This window comes from Aulonocara stuartgranti (assembly GCF_965226115.1).
Source record: "Aulonocara stuartgranti genome assembly, chromosome: 6".
Classification (NCBI taxonomy): domain Eukaryota; kingdom Metazoa; phylum Chordata; class Actinopteri; order Cichliformes; family Cichlidae; genus Aulonocara; species Aulonocara stuartgranti.
Window position 1 is genome coordinate 19470891 of NC_138944.1, and position 19234 is coordinate 19490124.

At 41.0% G+C, this 19234-nt stretch overlaps 3 protein-coding genes across 4 annotated transcripts in view; 2 read left to right on the top strand and 1 right to left on the bottom strand.

Moving 5' to 3' along the window:
- pde5aa (phosphodiesterase 5A, cGMP-specific, a) overlaps positions 1–4667 on the top strand; it is a 10059-nt gene extending 5392 nt beyond the window's left edge. Inside the window, exons 12-20 of the mRNA XM_082535714.1 lie at positions 426–554; positions 1567–1661; positions 1829–1916; positions 2103–2203; positions 2310–2387; positions 2487–2550; positions 2653–2727; positions 3399–3482; positions 3664–4667. Of these exons, the coding sequence (XP_082391840.1) occupies positions 426–554; positions 1567–1661; positions 1829–1916; positions 2103–2203; positions 2310–2387; positions 2487–2550; positions 2653–2727; positions 3399–3482; positions 3664–3786 (837 nt within the window). The 3' untranslated portion in view covers positions 3787–4667. The remainder of the gene's footprint in view (positions 1–425; positions 555–1566; positions 1662–1828; positions 1917–2102; positions 2204–2309; positions 2388–2486; positions 2551–2652; positions 2728–3398; positions 3483–3663) is intronic.
- ppp2r2ca (protein phosphatase 2, regulatory subunit B, gamma a) overlaps positions 1–5691 on the bottom strand; it is a 19987-nt gene extending 14296 nt beyond the window's left edge. Inside the window, exons 1-2 of one of the 2 annotated variants that reach the window (XM_082535744.1) lie at positions 5103–5691; positions 4860–4971 (exon numbers count right to left, since the gene is read on the bottom strand). The gene's annotated coding sequence lies outside the window, so the exon portion shown is untranslated. Of the gene's footprint in view, positions 1–4859; positions 5035–5102 lie in introns of those variants that run through there. The other variant, XM_082535741.1, reaches the window with a different exon arrangement.
- On the top strand, positions 4998–18394 carry hpf1 (histone PARylation factor 1; the record flags this gene model as incomplete). The annotated part of the gene is given in 9 exon segments (XM_082535748.1): positions 4998–5007; positions 5010–5035; positions 5875–6058; positions 6836–7022; positions 7234–7332; positions 15107–15260; positions 15615–15702; positions 17550–17722; positions 18067–18394. Coding segments are annotated over 9 exon segments (1056 nt in total). The 3' UTR covers positions 18202–18394.
- Positions 18395–19234: the final 840 nt, after the last annotated feature.

The following is a 19234-nucleotide window of genomic DNA, read 5'->3' on the forward strand; positions in this document are numbered from 1 at the left end:
GAAAAGCTTCTCTGTCAAAATCTGCAAGCTGCATCTGCAAGTTATCTGTGAATTTCTTGGTAAAATCCTGTTGTGTAGCTACTGATGTTAAGGACTGTGAAACCCTGGGGTTCTGTGGTGGTTCAAGCTTGTTTCACTGGCATTGGTCTTTTTTTCATTTCATTAACTCCATCTTATCTAAGGCACCAAAACAGGAATCACGTTAGTGGGAAAAGGACCTTTGAGAGAGGAGAATATGAGTTCATAATGGATATTTTAGTGTTATCTTATTAGCTCTTACATTTGACAATATGTAGTTCAATATGTCTCTTTGAGTTACAGGAATTTCACTACTGACAAACTAGAAAAGCACAATAGAATCACCTAATACCTTAAATATTCTCAATTTCTATTATTTATCAATTTTACATATCTCATCCTTCCAGAGTCTTTGCCAGTGGGTTTTGACTGTGAAACGTGGCTACAGGAACAACGTGCCCTACCACAACTGGCACCATGCAGTGAGCACTGCTCAAAGCATGTTTGCAATGCTCATGGCAACAGACCAACTCCAGGTTAGTTTGTGGTAAAAGCAGAGTGGGTCTGTAGTTGCTATTATTATAATTTTATTTACAATCAATTCTATGTGTCCATGTGACAGTCACACTGTGACATTTGCATAATGCCGCCGGAGTTTCATCTGTCCTGTAGCTCAGAAGTTTTGGGAGGAGTCAGTTGAGGACTGCCAGGGTTGTCCTTCCATACTCAGCGCTCTTAACTGTTTGGAAGAGGATTAATTTTAGATCTTGCCAAAACCTCTTAACTGCTGTCTGTAACAATCAGACACATGCCTACGCCTCAACTCAAGTGACTTCTGCCATTCACTCACCAGTGTTCTAAGCTTTTTGGAGATCCAGGTGTATGGCCACCCTGGGGGTCTCTGTACCAGGACCAAGCTGTATCTGTTATGCATATTTGTATCTGTTATAGTCTGGAGCTTAATTATGTGGGATATTCAATGAAGACACTGACTGGTATTAGTAACACTAAAATGGAAGTATCATTTGTCGTACTTCATTTCTTTAACATCAAACATTGAATAGTAGAATTACAGTTACACTTTTTTTTCAGTATTTGTTCAGATAGAAAATGACATTACTATCTAACATTTTACTGTCTTATCACTTAATTCTTTTAGATTAGAGATTATTTAAATACAATTAAAATACAAAAAAAAATTAAAAATGATTTAGAGATTTTGCATCATCAACTATCCATAAATTCCTGCTTCCTGTTTTTTACCCTTACATATACTCGTGTGTAGGGATCCATAGACTTCAGCTCCAATTGGGGTTGGTCCTTTATCATCTTATCTGTTAGAAACTTTTATTATCGACTTTTGACAGCACATGAGCCACCTATTGATACAAACTTTCTTTTATTTTGTGTAGCACATGTGCAATATATACATGTGCAGATGATTATTTTCTCACTTATTATTTTTTTCCTATAAAGCGTTCAATTATAAAATGCAGAAAAATAATTTTCTTCATTATTACAACCTGTTTCTTTCTGTTCATATGTTAGACCATTTTTTCTCGTCTGGAGATCTTAGCGTTGATGATAGCCACTCTGAATCATGATGTTGATCACAGAGGAGTTAATAATTCCTTCATAGAAAGGTAAATGTTACTTCTTCATCTCTCACATTTACTCCATTACTTATTTTTACTCTAAATTATCTAGACCATAATTATTTGTATTTATTTTGATTTGTACTATCTATAACACTTATTAGTCACTGCCTACTTATATTCAGTCCTGATTCTTTCTTTCTTTTTTCTCTCAGGACTCATCAGCCTTTAGCTCAGTTATATGGACACTCCTCTCTTGAGAACCACCACTACAACCTGTGTGTCTTCATCCTAAACAACACTGTAAGATGCAAGAAATAAGTTATGTTTGCATGCACACAACAGGACGTTCAAATGAAGCTCATATACTATATCTATTATTCTGCAATCATTCCACTTGTGAAATAATTAGATTATTTTGATCTCTGTGTGTGAACTTGTAGTCTTCAATTTAATTTACTTTCTTTCTTTCTCTCTCTCATCTTCCAGGGCAGTCAGATTCTTAGTGGTCTGTCTGCTGAAGAGCACAAAGCTCTATTACACTTAATCAAAAGGGCAATCCTTGCCACAGACCTGACTGTCTACATGGAGTACGTCTGAAACATTAAAAATGTCATAGAAGACGTAGATTACACATTAAGTCAGTCTTATTTTAACCCATGTTTCTTCTGGCTGTTTTTAATTTTTTTTTTTCAGAAGAAGAAAGGAGTTCTTTTCTCTTGCTAACAAAAGCGGAGTGAGCTGGAAAAGTGAGAAACAAAGAGACTTGCTCAGGTGAGAATCACATAAATTAGAATCAGAGGCATATTATATTGTTGTGCTCGGTAAACCAAGAGAATGCGCTGTGTTGTAAGCTATTACTTTACCCCACAGGTCAATGCTGATGACAGCCAGTGACCTCTCTGCTATCACAAAGCCTTGGCCTGAACAAAAAAGAGTAGGTCTCACAAAGTAGCTCTGAATGAAAAATAAAACACTTCATGCTTCATCTCTCAATCCTTTTTCACTGCAACCTTAACCTCACTCTTCCGCCTAACAGATTGCCAGTTTGGTTGCCATGGAGTTCTTTGCACAGGGGGACAAAGAGAGGGAAGAGTTCAAAATCAAACCCATTGTAAGTGGAGCTTGCAGGATTTGTAGTGTGCCAAGGATTCTGAAAATGTTGAGTGGAACTCACATCCGGATAAAAAAGTGTGCGCACATAAAAAGGAATTTAAATCAATATTATTTTTTCATGATTGGAATCAAACAAGAATCCAATCATTTGTGAATATCTTGTTTCAGTCTGATGATAAATGTTTTTAAGTTTAAAAGGCATGCTGTTGTCCTATTTCTTGTTGCGCTACAATTGCATCTACCCCGTCGTATAACAGTATCACGGTGCCAAAGACTGTTCTTTGAAAAAATACATAACCACAAACACTGGTATGTCTCAGAATATCTTCACATTTTTGTCACTGTGGTTTAAAAAAATTTCTTATTTTGTTTACACAGATTCAAAAAAAGGGTTTTCATAAAATGTTACTGTTACTCTGTCTACACTATAACAAAAATAACAATATCTTTGAATACATAAAGCTTTATAAAGCCTGTTGTGTATTTCTGATGCATTTTTCCCCATTCAGAGTGAAGTAAATTTAATGTAGCTTGCAGTGTTTGGGGTTGAATCAATCTTCATATATAAATGTTCATATTCAAGTACTGCATACTTTTACAATTCTATCTGATCTTCTGTAAGTGCTTTAAGTGCTTTTTAACAGCCACTTTATGCTTACTTTTCACTAGGACATAATGAACAGAGAAAACAGCACTCGACTGCCGTATATGCAAGTTGAATACATTGATGAGGTCTGCTATCCACTCTACAAGGTGTGTTATTACTATTGGTATTGTGTAAGCAATGTGTAGATAACTGTATATTCTACTTGCATGCATGTGTCCTTATATATTTCATCACAGAATTCACCTTGTTGTCATCTTGTTCCCTTAAGATCAGTTGTAATTTCCACTGTTCTATCAACAATCCCATCTCTGTCTTTGCCTTCCTCAGACTGTATCGAGACTGTTTGACTCCTGCTCTCCTTTGCTAAATGGGTGTAAGAAGAACAGAGAAAACTGGCTGCAACTTGCTGATGAACAAGAAAAAGAAAACAATGAAAACTTCACTGCATGAAGACTTTAAGGGAGAGACACAGACAGACCAATGAACAGCGGACTGGAGAGAAGATGAAGACACGTGGCTTCAGAGGCTAAAAGGAGGCTTGCCCATCTTCATTCTTCTAAGTGAAGGCTGACCTATTGCTTACACATCAGAACTTTGATGAGCAAACTGGTTAATATGTTATGCAGTGGCCCTCACGGTTATGATTATTCCTGCACTTGTATTGCAAACAACTTATTGTGCCACATATATAATAGCAAATTAAATGCATTTACTGTATGTAAAGATGTACTAAATAGCTTCTCAAAGTACTTTACATTAAAAGCTACATTCACATTTATGTTCTCTCTGTATGGAGTGTTAGGTTAGGGGATGGACTGCTCTGCCTTCACATTGAGCCTACATTAATCTGTTTATTTAGCAGTGAAGCTTTGAAAGTCTGAAAAATGACTTTGATTATTTGCACACCATATCTGTATTTGTATTTTTATCTGTGCTACACTGAGTTTCGTAAGACCTGTATCCAGATTTTCAAATGCATAAGTATTTTAAATGTACTGCTTCCTTTCCACATACCATCAAATTAGTACAGTGATCTATAACATAATCAATTTTGTGAACTTGTATTCAACTATTTATTTTATTAGATTACTGACATCTACATTTTTTTTTATCTGATTTGACTTTCTTTCCATAATGGCTCTTTGGAGCACTTTGACCCTGTGCTAATTCTATTAATTGTTCCCCTTTATTGGCTCTGACTTACAAGGTTATCTTGAAATTTAGCAGAACTGATAACAACTAATGTTATTTCCACCATCTGAAACTGAGCAATAAAGATATTGTTCACCACACATATACAGCATGCATTTTAAATAATTATCCAGCCTAAAATGTTCAAAGTATTGTCACATACCTTCTATATGATTTTCATAACCTTGTTAATAGTAAGTAGTTATTTAGCTGAACTGTAGAGGCAAAAGGGGCAGATGAGTGTATAGTAAGCCAATTTATTATTATTATTAGTAGTAGTAGTAGTAATAGTAGTAGTAGTAGTAGTAGTAGTAGCGTTGTTTTATTGTTACCTGGATTATTTAGGGGAATGGACGTTTGCATTCCAGGCCTGTGGGTGGCACTGGTGCTCTTAAACAGGGCGCTGTTGCTGCGGACGGCTCGACGCTGACTGGCAGAAGAAGACTTCAACGGAGAAAAAGAGGGATAAAATGACAGGGCGCGCAAAAGAAAACACAAAGCCGTTCAGGTAAATACGCTTTGTTTTGACCTGCTGTGTTTGGTGCAGGAATATGCGTTTAAAACAGCAGCCTTACCAAACGAGACGCCGTGCTCTGTGTGCAGCAGAGCAGCTGCCGTTAAAGTCGGTGTGAAGAAGTGTTTAGCAGCCTGACCGAGCAGCAGTGGACAACATGGCAGCAGCTCTGCAGGCTGGTCCCACAAAGCAGCTTGTTCAGCGATGCTAACAGCACATACCTGAATGGGGTCTTGGGCTTTGATTAAATGGAAAGCACTGCACCATAACTGGACCTTTATGCTAGCTAGGAAATATCCGTGCGTCGTTCCCATTCACTGATTGTGTAGTGTGGCATCAGCAAGCGCACTGTGGGTGTCTTCATTGATTGGTGCCTTTATCCATTAAACACCAATAAATGGCCCCATAAAATCGTTTTGCTAAGGTTGCGAGCAACTATTGGAAAAGATTTCGATCCCTACTCGTATTGTACACGCCACTGCAGGGTACAGAGTCCAAGGCAGTGGACACAGCTGTACTTATTGTACACTAGTGCTGATGCGAGGTCGATGCATTATTTCTCACGCAGTAAATATTGACCTACTTCTGTGGAGACCATGATGCTCAATGATTATTATAGAAGTGTTTTGAATAACCTTTATCGATATTTTTTTTTTTTTTGGATGGATGGCTTCTTTTTATAATAATATAGTGGTTGGTTCAATGTATCCACGATATGTTTTACTGTCAACCTGCTGAATCAAAATGAGATATTTGGAGCTTGATATAATACATAAATAGGCAACTTACTATGCAGTATTGCTCAGGAGTTCCCCTGCTTTTCATGTCTTTAGGAAAAAGGCACAAATAATGGAGAGGTGAAGAAAGCTCGAAGTGAAGAATCCAATGATGTGCTGCCATCGGGAGTGAAATCGGAGCAACGTGATGAGCTGATGCAGTTATACAGTTTTCAAATGCCAGAAGATCTGTACCACTTCTGGGAATTCTGCAGCGAGCTTTGCACTGACAACCCCTGTGGTATGATGATGTGGTACTAGACTTCATAGGGTGGAACCGCTGAATTTAATACTGCTTAGTATTTCAGTCTAATAGAACATTAAAGACGAGGTAATTCAAAGCAAAAAAAAATTCCACGTGACAGTCGGTGGTTAAGGACTTCAAAATGAACAGATCTCCTATTATACTTAAACATGAAATTCAGAACCTGTTTTTTAGCTATTAGATGCTCAATCGTTGTAATGAACTTAGGAGCTGTAATACAGGTGTGAAACAGATGACACAGTAGAAGACAGAAGCATCACGTCTGTAATACTGTAGTACTGTACGGTGCTTTAAAGGCCAGTGTAACAGCTAGCTAAAAGCAGATGTTCTTGAAGGTGCTGCGGTGAGTGGTAGTGTACACACTGCAGTAGAGTACAGCAGCTGACAGTCAATGATCATTTCATCTATAAAATGTCAAATATACTGAACACCTGAACAATTTTATCTTTGATTTTTTTTTTTTTTTTGTTATTTTTGAATCCAGCCCTAAAACAGTGGATGATTTGTTTCCACTGAGTGTTGTTTTGTTCTCAGATTTAAGTTTATTTCATTTATCAAGGTTTTTTTGAGCAGTGCAGATGATTCATTTTATCATTAAGTGAAAAATCTCCATCTCAGATACTTATGTGGTGTATAAGATATGTGCTACAAAACAGTGTGTCTATTTAGTAAAATATTTCATCAATAATTTGCACTTAAGTAATGCTTCTGTGTCAGCTCGTTTCTGTATCAATATATTGTCACTCTCTGTAGGTGCTCTGAAAGACTCGCTGGGATTGCAGCTAGTTGGACCATTTGATATTTTGGCAGGAGCTCACAAAAACTCCAAGAATTCCCAGCCGAACTTCCACCTTCACTGGCGATATTTTTATGACCCACCAGAGTTTCAGACCATACTCGCAGGGTGTGAGAACAGCCAGCATCACATTGGTTACTACAGGTATAGAACATAAGATCTGAAGTGTGTGACTATCGGCTTTTATTAGAATCTTGTAGCTTCCACCAAAGGCTGCTTCCAACATTTGCTCTACCGAGAAGATAGAGAGCATCGTGTGTAATAATATGAAAATAGTGATAACAATATGTACATGAGCACAAGTGGTTCTGATTTTGTTGTTGCTTTGTTTTACTGAATTTCATTGTTCCGCCAGAGATACTCCAGACTCCCTCCCTTCGTTTGTTGGGGAAAATGAAGCCAAGAAGGGCTGTACTATAACACAGATGGGGGACAACGTGTTTGCTGCAGTCCAGTGAGTGTTAACCACCACAAACTCACCTTATATCACTTTATATAATCCAACTTCCAGCTTAAGAAACAAATTCTTGGCACAAGAACAAAAAAAGTCCTTGTGCATTAGTGACCACTGATGGTGGTGATTTTATTTCCCACATCACATTTCACAATAAACTGTTTTGTTTTTTTAAATGTAGTGTTTAGGTATGTACTGTTTAACAGGTTCTAAAAGTGATCTGAAGGGGGACAAATGCTGAAAAAGCAACAAGGTCACAGCCTCCAAAGCAGGAGAAATGAAAACTGTTTTTTTATGTTCAGGAAAATCAGGAAGAGCTTAGTATCAGCTGTACTGGAAGGTAGATCTGGGCAATATGGATTAAAAAAAAAAAAAACAATCACAAATTTTTTTTTTTCTTTACTGAACAATTTCAGTTTCTGGTGAACTGATGGCAGGGATACAGATTTAACGCTAAGCAAGAAGACTCTTTGTAGGAAAACCTGTTGCGTGGACTTTCCACTATTCCATCATGCTTGTTTGAATGGTATTATTTAGGGCTGCACGATTTTGCATAAAATGAGAATCACGATTATTTTGGCTTAGAATTGAGATCATGATTATCTCACGATTTTCTTTTCCAGTATAAATATTTATTGCACTTATTAACTGCACATCAACTTCGCAACAGTTGAGACTGAACATAAAAACAATAAATAAACATAAAAACAACAAATGTCTCACATTTTGTTGTTGCTGCAAAATGTTGTACTGCTTGAAATTCCGTCTCCACCGTTGCTCGACACTGCGTGTATAGAGCAGTGTTGCCAACTTAAGCTGGGCAGACACTGCGATTTTTTTCAGTCGCGCGATTCAGCTCCTGCTCAAACTGTACGGTTGACTCGCAGGGGTTAGAAGTTCATAGGTCACGATGCAGGGTCTCACACTATACGGCCCGATGCTCTGATGCGACCCGAGTGCTCACACTGTGCGTCCATAAAATGAAGGTTATAAGAGAAATTCTGTTGCTCGCTCTCCCTCTCTGTCTTTCACTCACACAGACACGCACACCACCACCATCAACTTTGCTAAATTGCTAATGAAAAACATTGACCAGGCAGCTGTGATTGAGCAGCAGTGTAGATCCAACTATTTTCACAGTTGTTGTGGTCGTGATAATTTTGTGAGGCCACATCGAAAAGGCTCGGATGAGCTTGCCATAGTTCTACAAGTTGTGCCTCCATCGCTTGTGTCCAGATCACACGCTGCACTGCCGTGCTGCGCCGTCTTTTTCGCTGACATTTGTGTTTGCGCGTGCGCAGTGTGAGAAACTGCGGTGACACCCTCACGACGGTCGCGAGGATTTCAAACAGGTTTGAAATCCTCTCGACCAAGCGATTGATGATCGGGAGCTGGTCGTGAGGTGTCAATCGCTTCTCGTTACCCCACGTATACTACACGATGCACGACGCACGATGAAGGCCAAAATCGGGCCGATCGCCAAAACGGTCGCACGACTCAAAAATCTGCTCAAAATGGGCCAAAAATCGCACAGTGTAAGCCCAGCATTAGCGACTTTGTCGCTATATTTAGCGAGTTTTCAGACCCCCTTGGCGACTTTTTTTCTAAAAAGCGACTAGCGACAAATCTGGCGACTTTTTCTGGTGTTATTGGAGACCTATTTATGACGACTTTTTGAAGTGAAAGCGCGTATCGCTTTTACTCTCAACAAGCAGCGGGTGCTGCCGTGGGCATCTCACCCGTTCCAAAGCGCTCACGGGCGGAGAATAGTCCCCCCCAGCTTCTATCAGGGCAGAAGATGTTCACACCTGTGCGTCCGAACTGCAAATGAATAGCGCATGAGCGAAGCCGCTGCTCTCGCACTGACTGTAACGCAGTCAGTTCTTCTTTTACTGTTGTGCTTTTTTGTGGATCACGAGGTTTAAAACTACTTATACACACACACACACAGTAACTCCACCAGAGTGCCTATTTCGGGTCACTTTTGCCGGTACAAGCCCGGATAAAGGAACAGGGTTGGAATTGTGACATTAAAAAAAAACAATAATTGCTAAAATAAATTTAATTTGTAGTTATAAATAAATTCTAAATGCATTTAGAATGTTCTTTACTCACTTTGTCTCTTCCATGATGTTATTTCTCTCTCCAACAACGTAGGTTACAGTTATATTAGCATGACCAATTATGCAAATTAGGCGATGACGTCATTTAACGACTTCTAGCGACTTTTAGGACAGCCAATAGCGACTTTCCTTACTGAGGAGTTGGCAACACTGGTATAGAGCAGGTAGTGCAACAATAGAAAAATAGTTGCAGGACGGCACTGTGTAGCGTTTGTCTAGGGTGTTGATCATTTTCCTAAATCCCTCGTTTTGCACAGTGTTGATGGGAGCCATATCTTTGGTCAGGTGATAAGTGATAGCCTCCGTAATTTCTTTGTGCCTGCGGGAGTTCGACGTGAAGCGCTGTATAAGGTTCCCGTTATTGATGTTTGGGTGGTTGACCGGGACGGATTTTCTCCTGTCACTTTCTCATGTGCTCTCCGTTGTTTTTTCCCTGCTAATTTTAGCAGCCAGCTTCTGTATCACGTGGTATAAGGCTCCGCCCTTGTCATTTGTTGAGCAGGAAGAGTGAGCGCTTGTTTTCATGCAGATTACGTCCCGGATCAAAATGCGGTACAATCGTCGTCTTTATTTACTGCTCACAAGGACATCTTAGTTGCCTGACATGTTTTTCACAAGTCCTTGCAAGTAATGTTTACATTATTTTTTTCGTCTTCTGAGGGAATGGGCAACATGTTGACTATGATTGACTGCTGTGGCGTTATGCCAACCCTACAATACTGTCTGATAGGCTATCCGGTTGTTCAGTCTGACGTCAGTGAGTGATTAAGATGGCGCCGGTGAGGTCGGCTGCCGTCACGACTGCTCCGACCACTTTTTCTTTGTCTTTGTTTTTTAAGTTAGTTTTCAGCGTTTCTAAATCGGCAAAATCATCACCATTGGGTACATTAGGTATGACAGTGACACTCTTGTTTCTATTGGTATACAATGTACTCACAATTCGACGTTTTTAACTCCGGATCCGAGCTGGCCGAGTGAGATCTCGAGGGAGAACAAAGGGAAGCGGCGGCGGCCTAGAGGGAAGCGAGCCGGCGTCAGGAACAGGCTGAGAGCTCGTGCACACCGCACACCTCTGCCTAGCATCCTGCTCGCCAACGTCCAGTCACTGGAGAACAAGCTTGACGACCTCAGGGCCAGGATAAAGTTCCAGAGAGACATTCGGGACTGCAATCTCCTCTGCTTCACCGAGACATGGCTGAACCCAGCGGTGCCGGACCACGCCATCCAGCCGGCCGAGTTCTTCTCGGTTCACCGCATGGACAGGACACGGGACTCGGGGAAGTCAAGGGGAGGCGGCGTGTGTTTAATGGTGAACAACAACTGGTGCAACAGTGCGAACGTTGTTCCTCTCACATGCTCCTGCACACCAAATCTGGAACTACTGTCCATCATGTGTCGTCCTTTTTATCTACCTCGGGAATTTACATCGGTCATTGTAAGTGCCGTTTATATTCCACCACAAGCGGACACGGTCACCGCCTTATGCGAGCTGCATGAGGCACTCACACAGCACCAGACACAACACCGGGACGCTGCGCTTATTGTGACGGGGGACTTTAATAGCGCCAACCTCAAACGCGCAGCGCCGAACTTTTATCAACACATCACCTGCCCCACCAGGGGTGAAAGGACACTGGACCACTGCTACACTACGGTCAAGGACGGCTACAAGGCACAATCCCGCCCCCCATTTGGCAAATCTGATCACGCCGCCATCTTCCTCATGCCAAAATACAAACAAAGGCTGAAACAGGAAGTTCCGGTTCAGAGGAAGGTCGCGCGCTGGACGGATCAATCGGTGGCCGCGTTACAGGACGCACTCGATGACGCAGACTGGGGCATGTTCAGAAACAGCTCCGACGATGACGTCAACGTGTTTACGGAAGCGGTTGTGGGATTCATCGGGAAACTAGCGGATGATACCGTGGAGACAAAGACTATCACAACGTTTCCCAACCAGAAGCCGTGGGTGGATAAAACCATCCGCGACGCTCTGAGATCCCGCACCGCTGCCTACAACACGGGACTCATGACGGGGGACATAGACCCGTACAAAGCCGCGTCATATAACGTGCGGAGGGCGGTGAAAGAGGCGAAGCAGCGCTACGGGAGGAAACTAGAGTCACAACTCCAACAGAGTGACTCTAGGAGCCTGTGGCGGGGACTAAGGACAATAACGGACTATAAAGCACCAACAACCGGTATGACGAACGCGGCCGTGACTTTGGCAGACGAGCTGAACACTTTCTATGCTCGCTTCGAGGCTGCAGCTAAGGTCTCCAACAATGCTTAAATAATTTCCCCCAGGGATCAATAAAGTATTCTGATTCTGATTCTGATTAGTGTTAGCGGCGCTAACGGCTGCAGACAGGAAGATACTGCCAGCACCGGAAACGTGCTCGTCATCTCCGAGCATGAAGTAAGGAGAGCCTTCAAGAGAGTGAACACCAGGAAAGCAGCAGGACCAGACGGCATCCCAGGTCGTATCCTAAGAGACTGCGCATACCAGCTAGCTCCTGTGTTCACTGAGATATTCAACATCTCTTTATCTCAGTCGGTGATCCCCACATGCTTCAAAGAGTCCATCATTGTTCCTGTCCCGAAGAAACCCCACCCTGCTTCTCTCAATGACTATCGCCCTGTAGCCCTCACCTCAGTAGTGATGAAGTGCTTTGAACGCCTGGTCAGAGACTTCATCATTTCTTCACTACCAGACACACTGGACCCACTACAGTTCGCTTACAGTCCAAATCGTTCCACAGACGATGCCATCTCTCATCTCCTCCACACATCACTTACTCACTTGGACACTAGAAGGGGGAATTATGTTAAAATGCTCTTCATAGACTACAGCTCTGCATTTAATACCATAATTCCCTCCACACTCACCACCAAGCTGGAGCATCTGGGACTCAGCTCATCTATGTGTCAGTGGATCTCCAACTTCCTAACTGGCAGACCACAGGCAGTAAGGATGGGCGGACATGTCTCAGCCTCCACCACTCTCAGCACTGGAGCCCCCCAGGGGTGTGTTCTGAGCCCCCTGCTGTACTCTTTGTACACATATGACTGTGTGGCCACTACCAGCTCCACCACCATCATCAAGTTTGCTGACGACACCGTCGTGGTGGGCCTGATCTCTGATAACAACGAGACGGCCTACGTGAAGGAGATTAGGAATCTGGAGAACTGGTGCCAGAGGAACAACCTCCTTCTAAACGTCAGTAAGACAAAGGAGCTGATAGTGGACTTCAGCACTAAGCAGGAGAGGAACTACCAGACCCCCGTCATCAACGAGTGCCCAGTGGAGAGAGTGGACAGCTTCAAATACCTCGGAGTTCACATCACGCAGGACCTGTCATGGTCCTGTCACATCAACACCGTGGTGAAAAAGGCCCGACAGCGTCTCTACCACCTCAGACGCTTGAGAGACTTCCAACTGCCCTCCAAGGTGCTCAGGAACTTTTACTCGTGCACCATAGAGAGCATCCTGGCGGGAAACATCTTAACCTGGTTCGGGAACAGCACCATGCAGGACAGACGAGCTCTACAGAGGGTTGTGCGGTCAGCTGAGCGCACCATCCGCTCCGAGCTCCCTGACCTGCACTCAATCTACAGCAGGCGGTGCTGGACTAAGGCCAGGAAGATCGTGAAGGACCTCAGCCATCCCAACAACAGACTGTTCTCTCTGTTGAGGTCAGGAAAGCGATTCCGCTCCCTGAAGACCAACACAGAGAGACTGAGGAGGAGCTTCTTCCCGCAGGCGATACGGTCTCTCAATCACACCACCACACAGTACTGACCCACACATATGGTTCTTACACACACACTGGACTTTCTGGACATTGTTTTTGCACAACACTGGTCACTATATTCTTCATTTCCAGTTAATACTTGTACAGCTGCTGTTATTGTGTATATATTTATTTATATTTAGATTTCTTCATACATTTTATATAGTTCTATATTGTGTATTGTGTATTTTGTTGTACAGTTATTTTATTTTCAACTTTAATTTATATATTTTATCTTATTCTTCCCAGTTAAATTTACCCTTCATTCTAATTTGTGTTGTACAGTTATTTCATTTTTAACCTTAATTTATATTTTATTCCTTCCTAGTTAAATTTACCCTTTTTAATTTTTCATATTTATTTCCTATCTTATTCATAGCCTTTCCTTTTTTTGTTTTCTTTAGGTCACGAGCAGTTGTCCAAGCATTTCACTACATATCGTACCGTGTATGACTGTACGTGACAAATAAAATTTGAATTTGAATTTGATTTGACTATGATTGACTGCTGTGGCGTTATGCCAACCCTACAATACTGTCTGATAGGCTATCCGGTTGTTCAGTCTGACGTCACTAGCCGTGTCTGGGTCTAAACTCCGCTGCAGGTCCATATATCAAACGATCACTATGGCATTACTGAGAGTTGAAAAACTGTCTAAAGTCTTTCATCTTTAATAAAATGATCAGCGTTCTGCTCTACCAGGTGTAACTATTGAGTTTAACATCCAGGCATCCATGAAAACGGAATTTATGACATTTAAAGGAGTTAGAAGTTAGCAGGGAGTTAGCTCGCTAGCTTCTATCTAAATACAATATAGCATGTCCTGACTGCGGGGTTTTGGAAACAAATTAAAATGTACAGCTCTGTTATCACTTCCAGCATAAATGAAGACAGAAAACTAAACAGCAGTAACGTTTGTAGGGTTACTGAAGTTGGGCTAGCTGGTATATAATGATGTGCTACGTGACCGCTAGCGACACAGCTACGTTAGCATAATATAAACAAGCTATTATTTATTTATTATTATTAAACAAGCTACTTGTATTGTCTGTCTGATCAAATTGTAAAGCCTACATTTATTATCATGGTCTTAAAAAAAAATTTTCTCGAAATAATATTGTAATCGTTTTATCATCCAGCACTATCAGAAAGTTGAAAGAATCATCAGTGCGTTGCATCCTGTTGTGTTTGGGTTTTGTAGCTGTAGATCAGTCAGGGTACCTTTGCTGAACTCTTACATTACTAAAAGTGTATTTATGTGGATGTTGTTATTTTGATGCATATCACCCACCTAAACCTTCAGACCACAAATAAACTTTCATGGGAACAATAGTAGAATAATGCACCACATTTAACTGCAAAAACTGTTCAGGAATGTTTTGAGGAATATGAAAAAAGCTTTAAGGTTTTAAGTTGACTTGCTGAGTTTCTGTGTCTGCCTGATTGAGCATCTGAATGTGTTGGGAAAAAACTCGAGTGCATGGAGACTTAAAGGAAGTCATGCTAATCTGTTGATGCTTGATACCACAAAACGCCTTCTGAGGTCTTGTGTTGAGTCCACCCCTCAACAGCTCTGACCCACTGAGGTGTGGTCTCAGCACAAGGGGAAATTGTAGAGTATTAAAGTGGTGGCTTTAATGTTGTGGTTTATTTGTTTGTTGGCCACTTAAAATTCCATCAATAACTTGATGCTTACAGAAATAAACAGTCAAATTGGGTGATCCTTAACTTTTCATAATATGCCCTCTTGTCCTTCCTCCTTTTATTTCATGTGTGAGAGTGGAGGTACATTACTGCATGAAATTTTCTGTCATCACTTCTTTTTGTCTTGTAATTTGCTGTTCTTACTTCCATCAGCCTGTATCTGCTGAGGAAGAGGAAAGAGAGGGGCAGTAAGAAAACTGGGGATGAGGCATTGGAAACCTTGGAGGCAAAGCTGAGAGACAAAGCACAGACTCTGGGCTTTTCTCTGGAGCAGAAGACCAAAGACATGAAGCAGAGAGACAAGAAGGTAAAATGGACACGCCAACAAAAAAAATTACCAAGACCTCTCTTGTAATACCCATTAAATCAGGGATGTCAAACTCATTTTGCATTTAGGGTCGCATATAGCCGACTTTGATCTTAAGTGGACCGGATGAGTGAAACTGCACTTTCTTCTTTAAAGACATTGATGTACACATTTAATCCCCGAGACATCTTAATAAAAGATCAAGTCCAATTTCATTTACAGAAAAAGTTCTGGTAGCTCTGACTGTTCCACATTTACAAGACAGTAATGCTGCTTGAAAAGCATTAAATGTATAGATATGAAAAAAAAAAGTGTTCTTAAAGTTGATGCTTGAAAACTTTTTACACACTATAGGTCGTAACAAAGACATTCCACGGCGCGGGCATTGTTGTACCTGTAGACAAGAATGATGTTGGATACAGGGAACTTCCAGAAACAGATGGTGAGTTTACAAATTTAAAGTTGTTTTAACACCAGTTTTTTCCATTTGTCTTTTGTTTATTCATTGGTGAGGTAAACAAATTTTGATAAAGGAATTTAGCTTCTGTGAAATAAGCTGGTTATATAGATTGCAGAGATGTCTTGATGCATTCTCAATCATCCAGGTAAGTAAATCTCCAAAAGTTGATTCTGTTCATGTGGATGTAGCGTTTTCAGTGGGAGAAACGTTTCGTCACTCATCCAAGTGACTTCTTCAGTCTCAACTGACTGCAAGTTTCCCCAATCTTATACTGTAACTAGTACATTTGCATAATCACTGAAACCAGCCCACTGAAGGAAAAATGGACTGGGAGGTCAGTTCCTTCATCTTGATTATGCAAATTCTCATGACCATTGATCAACAACCACTGATCAAAGATCACTGATCAATGGCCATGAGTACCATTCACACAGAGTTGGGGAATAGCTGCAATCACAGCATTGTAAGATGGCGAAAGATGTACCCTTAAGCACCCTCCTCTATTCAGAGATGGTCTTTCCCTTTTCATGTAAATGGCCTCATTGACTCTGCGCTCAAACCAGCGTTCTTCCCTTTCCAGGATGTGTACATCCTCATCATTGAAAGAGTGTCCACCCTGTAGGTGGGAATACTGCAGTCCTGGTCTAATGAGGTGGCTCTTCTGTGTTGTGCCATCCGCTTTGCCAAAGGTTGTTTGGTTTCCCTGATGTATAAATCCTGGCAATCCTCCTGGCACTTAACAGCGTACACTATGTTACTCTGTTTGTGTCGAGCGACCAGATCCTTGGGGTGGACCAATTTTTGGCGCAGCATGTTTTGGGGTTTAAAAGCCACAGAGACACGATGTTTAGAAAAAATGTGTCTCAACTCCTGACACATGGGATCACTACAGGTTTTTGCTTAGTCAGCGGTTGTCCTTCTCTCCTGGATCGGCTGGAACTTTCTTTAGGCGCCTTTCCAGCTTTGACAAAAGTCCAGCTGGGATAACCCCATTTACTCAGGGCCTTCTTGATGTGATGTTCTTCTGCTTCCCTGTCCGCTGTGTCTGTGGGGATGGTGTTGGCGTCCTGATGACAACCAGTTTATGCTCCAGTGGATGATGAGCGTCAAACCTTAAATACTGATCTGTATGCGTAGGTTTCAGCTTTTAGATGTTCCCCATTACTGATGGAAATCTCACAGTCTAAGAAGGCTAACCTGCCACTTTTCATATCCTCCCTGGTAAATTTGATGTGTCGGTCCACCAAGTTAATGTGATTCGTGAGTTGTGGTACGTCCTGAGATTTGATTTTCGTCCAGGTGTCATCCACATACCTGAACCAATGACTTGGTGGTGTTCCAGGGTAGGATAACAAAGCCCTCTTTTCCACTTCTTCCGTGTACAAATTGGCCACGATGGGTGAAATTGGGGAGCCCATGGCACACCCATGTTTCTGCCTGTAGAACTGACCCTTGTATGTGAAATAGGTGGAATGAAGATACAGTTCCAACAGCAAACACACTTGGTTAGTGCTGAGAGTGGTCCTGTTGCTGAGGTTGGGGTCATCCTGTAATCTCTTACGAACTACCTCCAACGCTTCCGTGACTGGGATGCAAGTGAAGAGACAATGCTATTGACCGGAACTCATACGATTATAAGATTGGGGAAACCTGCAGTCAGCTGAGACTGAAGAAGTCACTTGGATGAGTGACAAAACGTTTCTCCCACTGAAAACGCTACCTCCAGATGAACAGAATCAACTTTTGGAGATTGCAGAGATTTTTTTTTTTTTTTTTTTTTTTTTTTGTCTCCGCTCCTTAACAAATTTGTTTTTTCCCTTGTGTCCCAGCTGGTCTCAAGAAAATTTGTAAAGCCATTGTTGAAGCACGGACTGATGAAGAACGCGTCAAAGCTTTTGGACCGATCCAGGAAATGATAACATTTGTTCAGTTTGCTAATGACGAGTGCGATTATGGCATGGGTTATGAACTGGGAATAGACCTCTTCTGTTATGGATCTCATGTGAGTATACTAAGTCACTGCTTCTTCAGCAATCATCTTTCTTGGATTTGATGTGATTTCTGAGATGACTTATGAAATAAAAAGAACTTTTCTTTTCGACTTATTTCTTATTTAAAATGGGATAGTTTTAATTCTTTGACATATTTAAAACAAAACACAACAGTGGCTATACTAGAACTATTAGTGGTTTAATGTTGCACATACATTTAAGTTAAATAGAATAAACATAAGTTGGGAACTAATGCTTTGGTCCATACAAAGAACTGAATTTTCAAAACTTTTTAAGGACTGGGTTTTTGGGGATATAAATCATTTCTCTTTGATTTTCTCTCTCTCTCTTACAGTACTTCCACAAGGTTATCAAGCAACTTTTGCCCATGGCTTACAACTTACTGAAAAGGAACTTGTTTGGGGAAATTTTGGAGACCCATCTGTCAAGTCGTATCCATGACAACATAGACCAACTCTCTCCACATTAAAACAAAAAAAATTATTCAGAAGTACATTTCTGTTCTGGCTCTTTATAAGCTTTCCCACCATGTGTTCTTGTCTTCTGTTGTTTGTCATTGCTGATATTTTTGGTGGATTTGTGCTGCTGTCACTAACTGGAAACAGTTTAGTGATGTCTTGTTTGTAAAAGGTAGCTGTTCAATAAAGCTTTTTTTAAATATATATTTCTACTTTTTTTTTCTTTTTTTTAACCTGTTTGATTTTTGTGTCCAGCCTAATCTGAGCCAAAGTCCACCTCACTTTACAGTTGAATTGTGCAGTCATCATAATTTTTGCCTTGAGTTTAGATCATCAAGGTGGACTGGTGTTGATCAGACTGCAGGCAATCTGATGGAACAATGCGTTTAAGGTGGTGTAATACCATAGAGTGGAAATAGAGGGCAGTGTTGTGTATGGGAGTTCATAAATGAGCAGCACGGTAAGATTCTGGGAACGACTTCCCATCATTCATATATTGAGTCATCATTTTCCATACTGTACATAGGATGTATTTGGTAACTGACATTTCTGTTGATGAATGTTTTGGCATATAGAAAGGGATTGATCCTTTCCTGTCTTTTCATTAGTCTTTCAGGATATGAGGAGAAAAACTGTAACAATAAGAAAGTTTCCAGTTTTAGCATACTGGAAACGCCAGAAAACCCCCTAAAACCAGGCCTGAGCCACCTCATTCATTTCCCATTTCTGATTAGATGCAGTTCATAAAATGGCTGGTATTTGGATATATTTTATTTAAGCCTCTATTATATCAAGAGCCTTTCTACAAACAAACGTTTTACAGCAGAGTAATATGCAACAAGAAGCCCATGTGGTTGCATTGGAATGGTTGCATCCACAGTAACGCAGCCTTTATTAAAAATTTGGATGACTGCACAGACTGCTCTGTTGCTGTTTTGTTTCAAGACATTTCAAAACATTTATTTCACTTGTCAATAATTGGGCAAGCTTACACTGAGTATGTTACATCTTCAAAATCTAAAGTGCATTACAAAGGTTATGGTG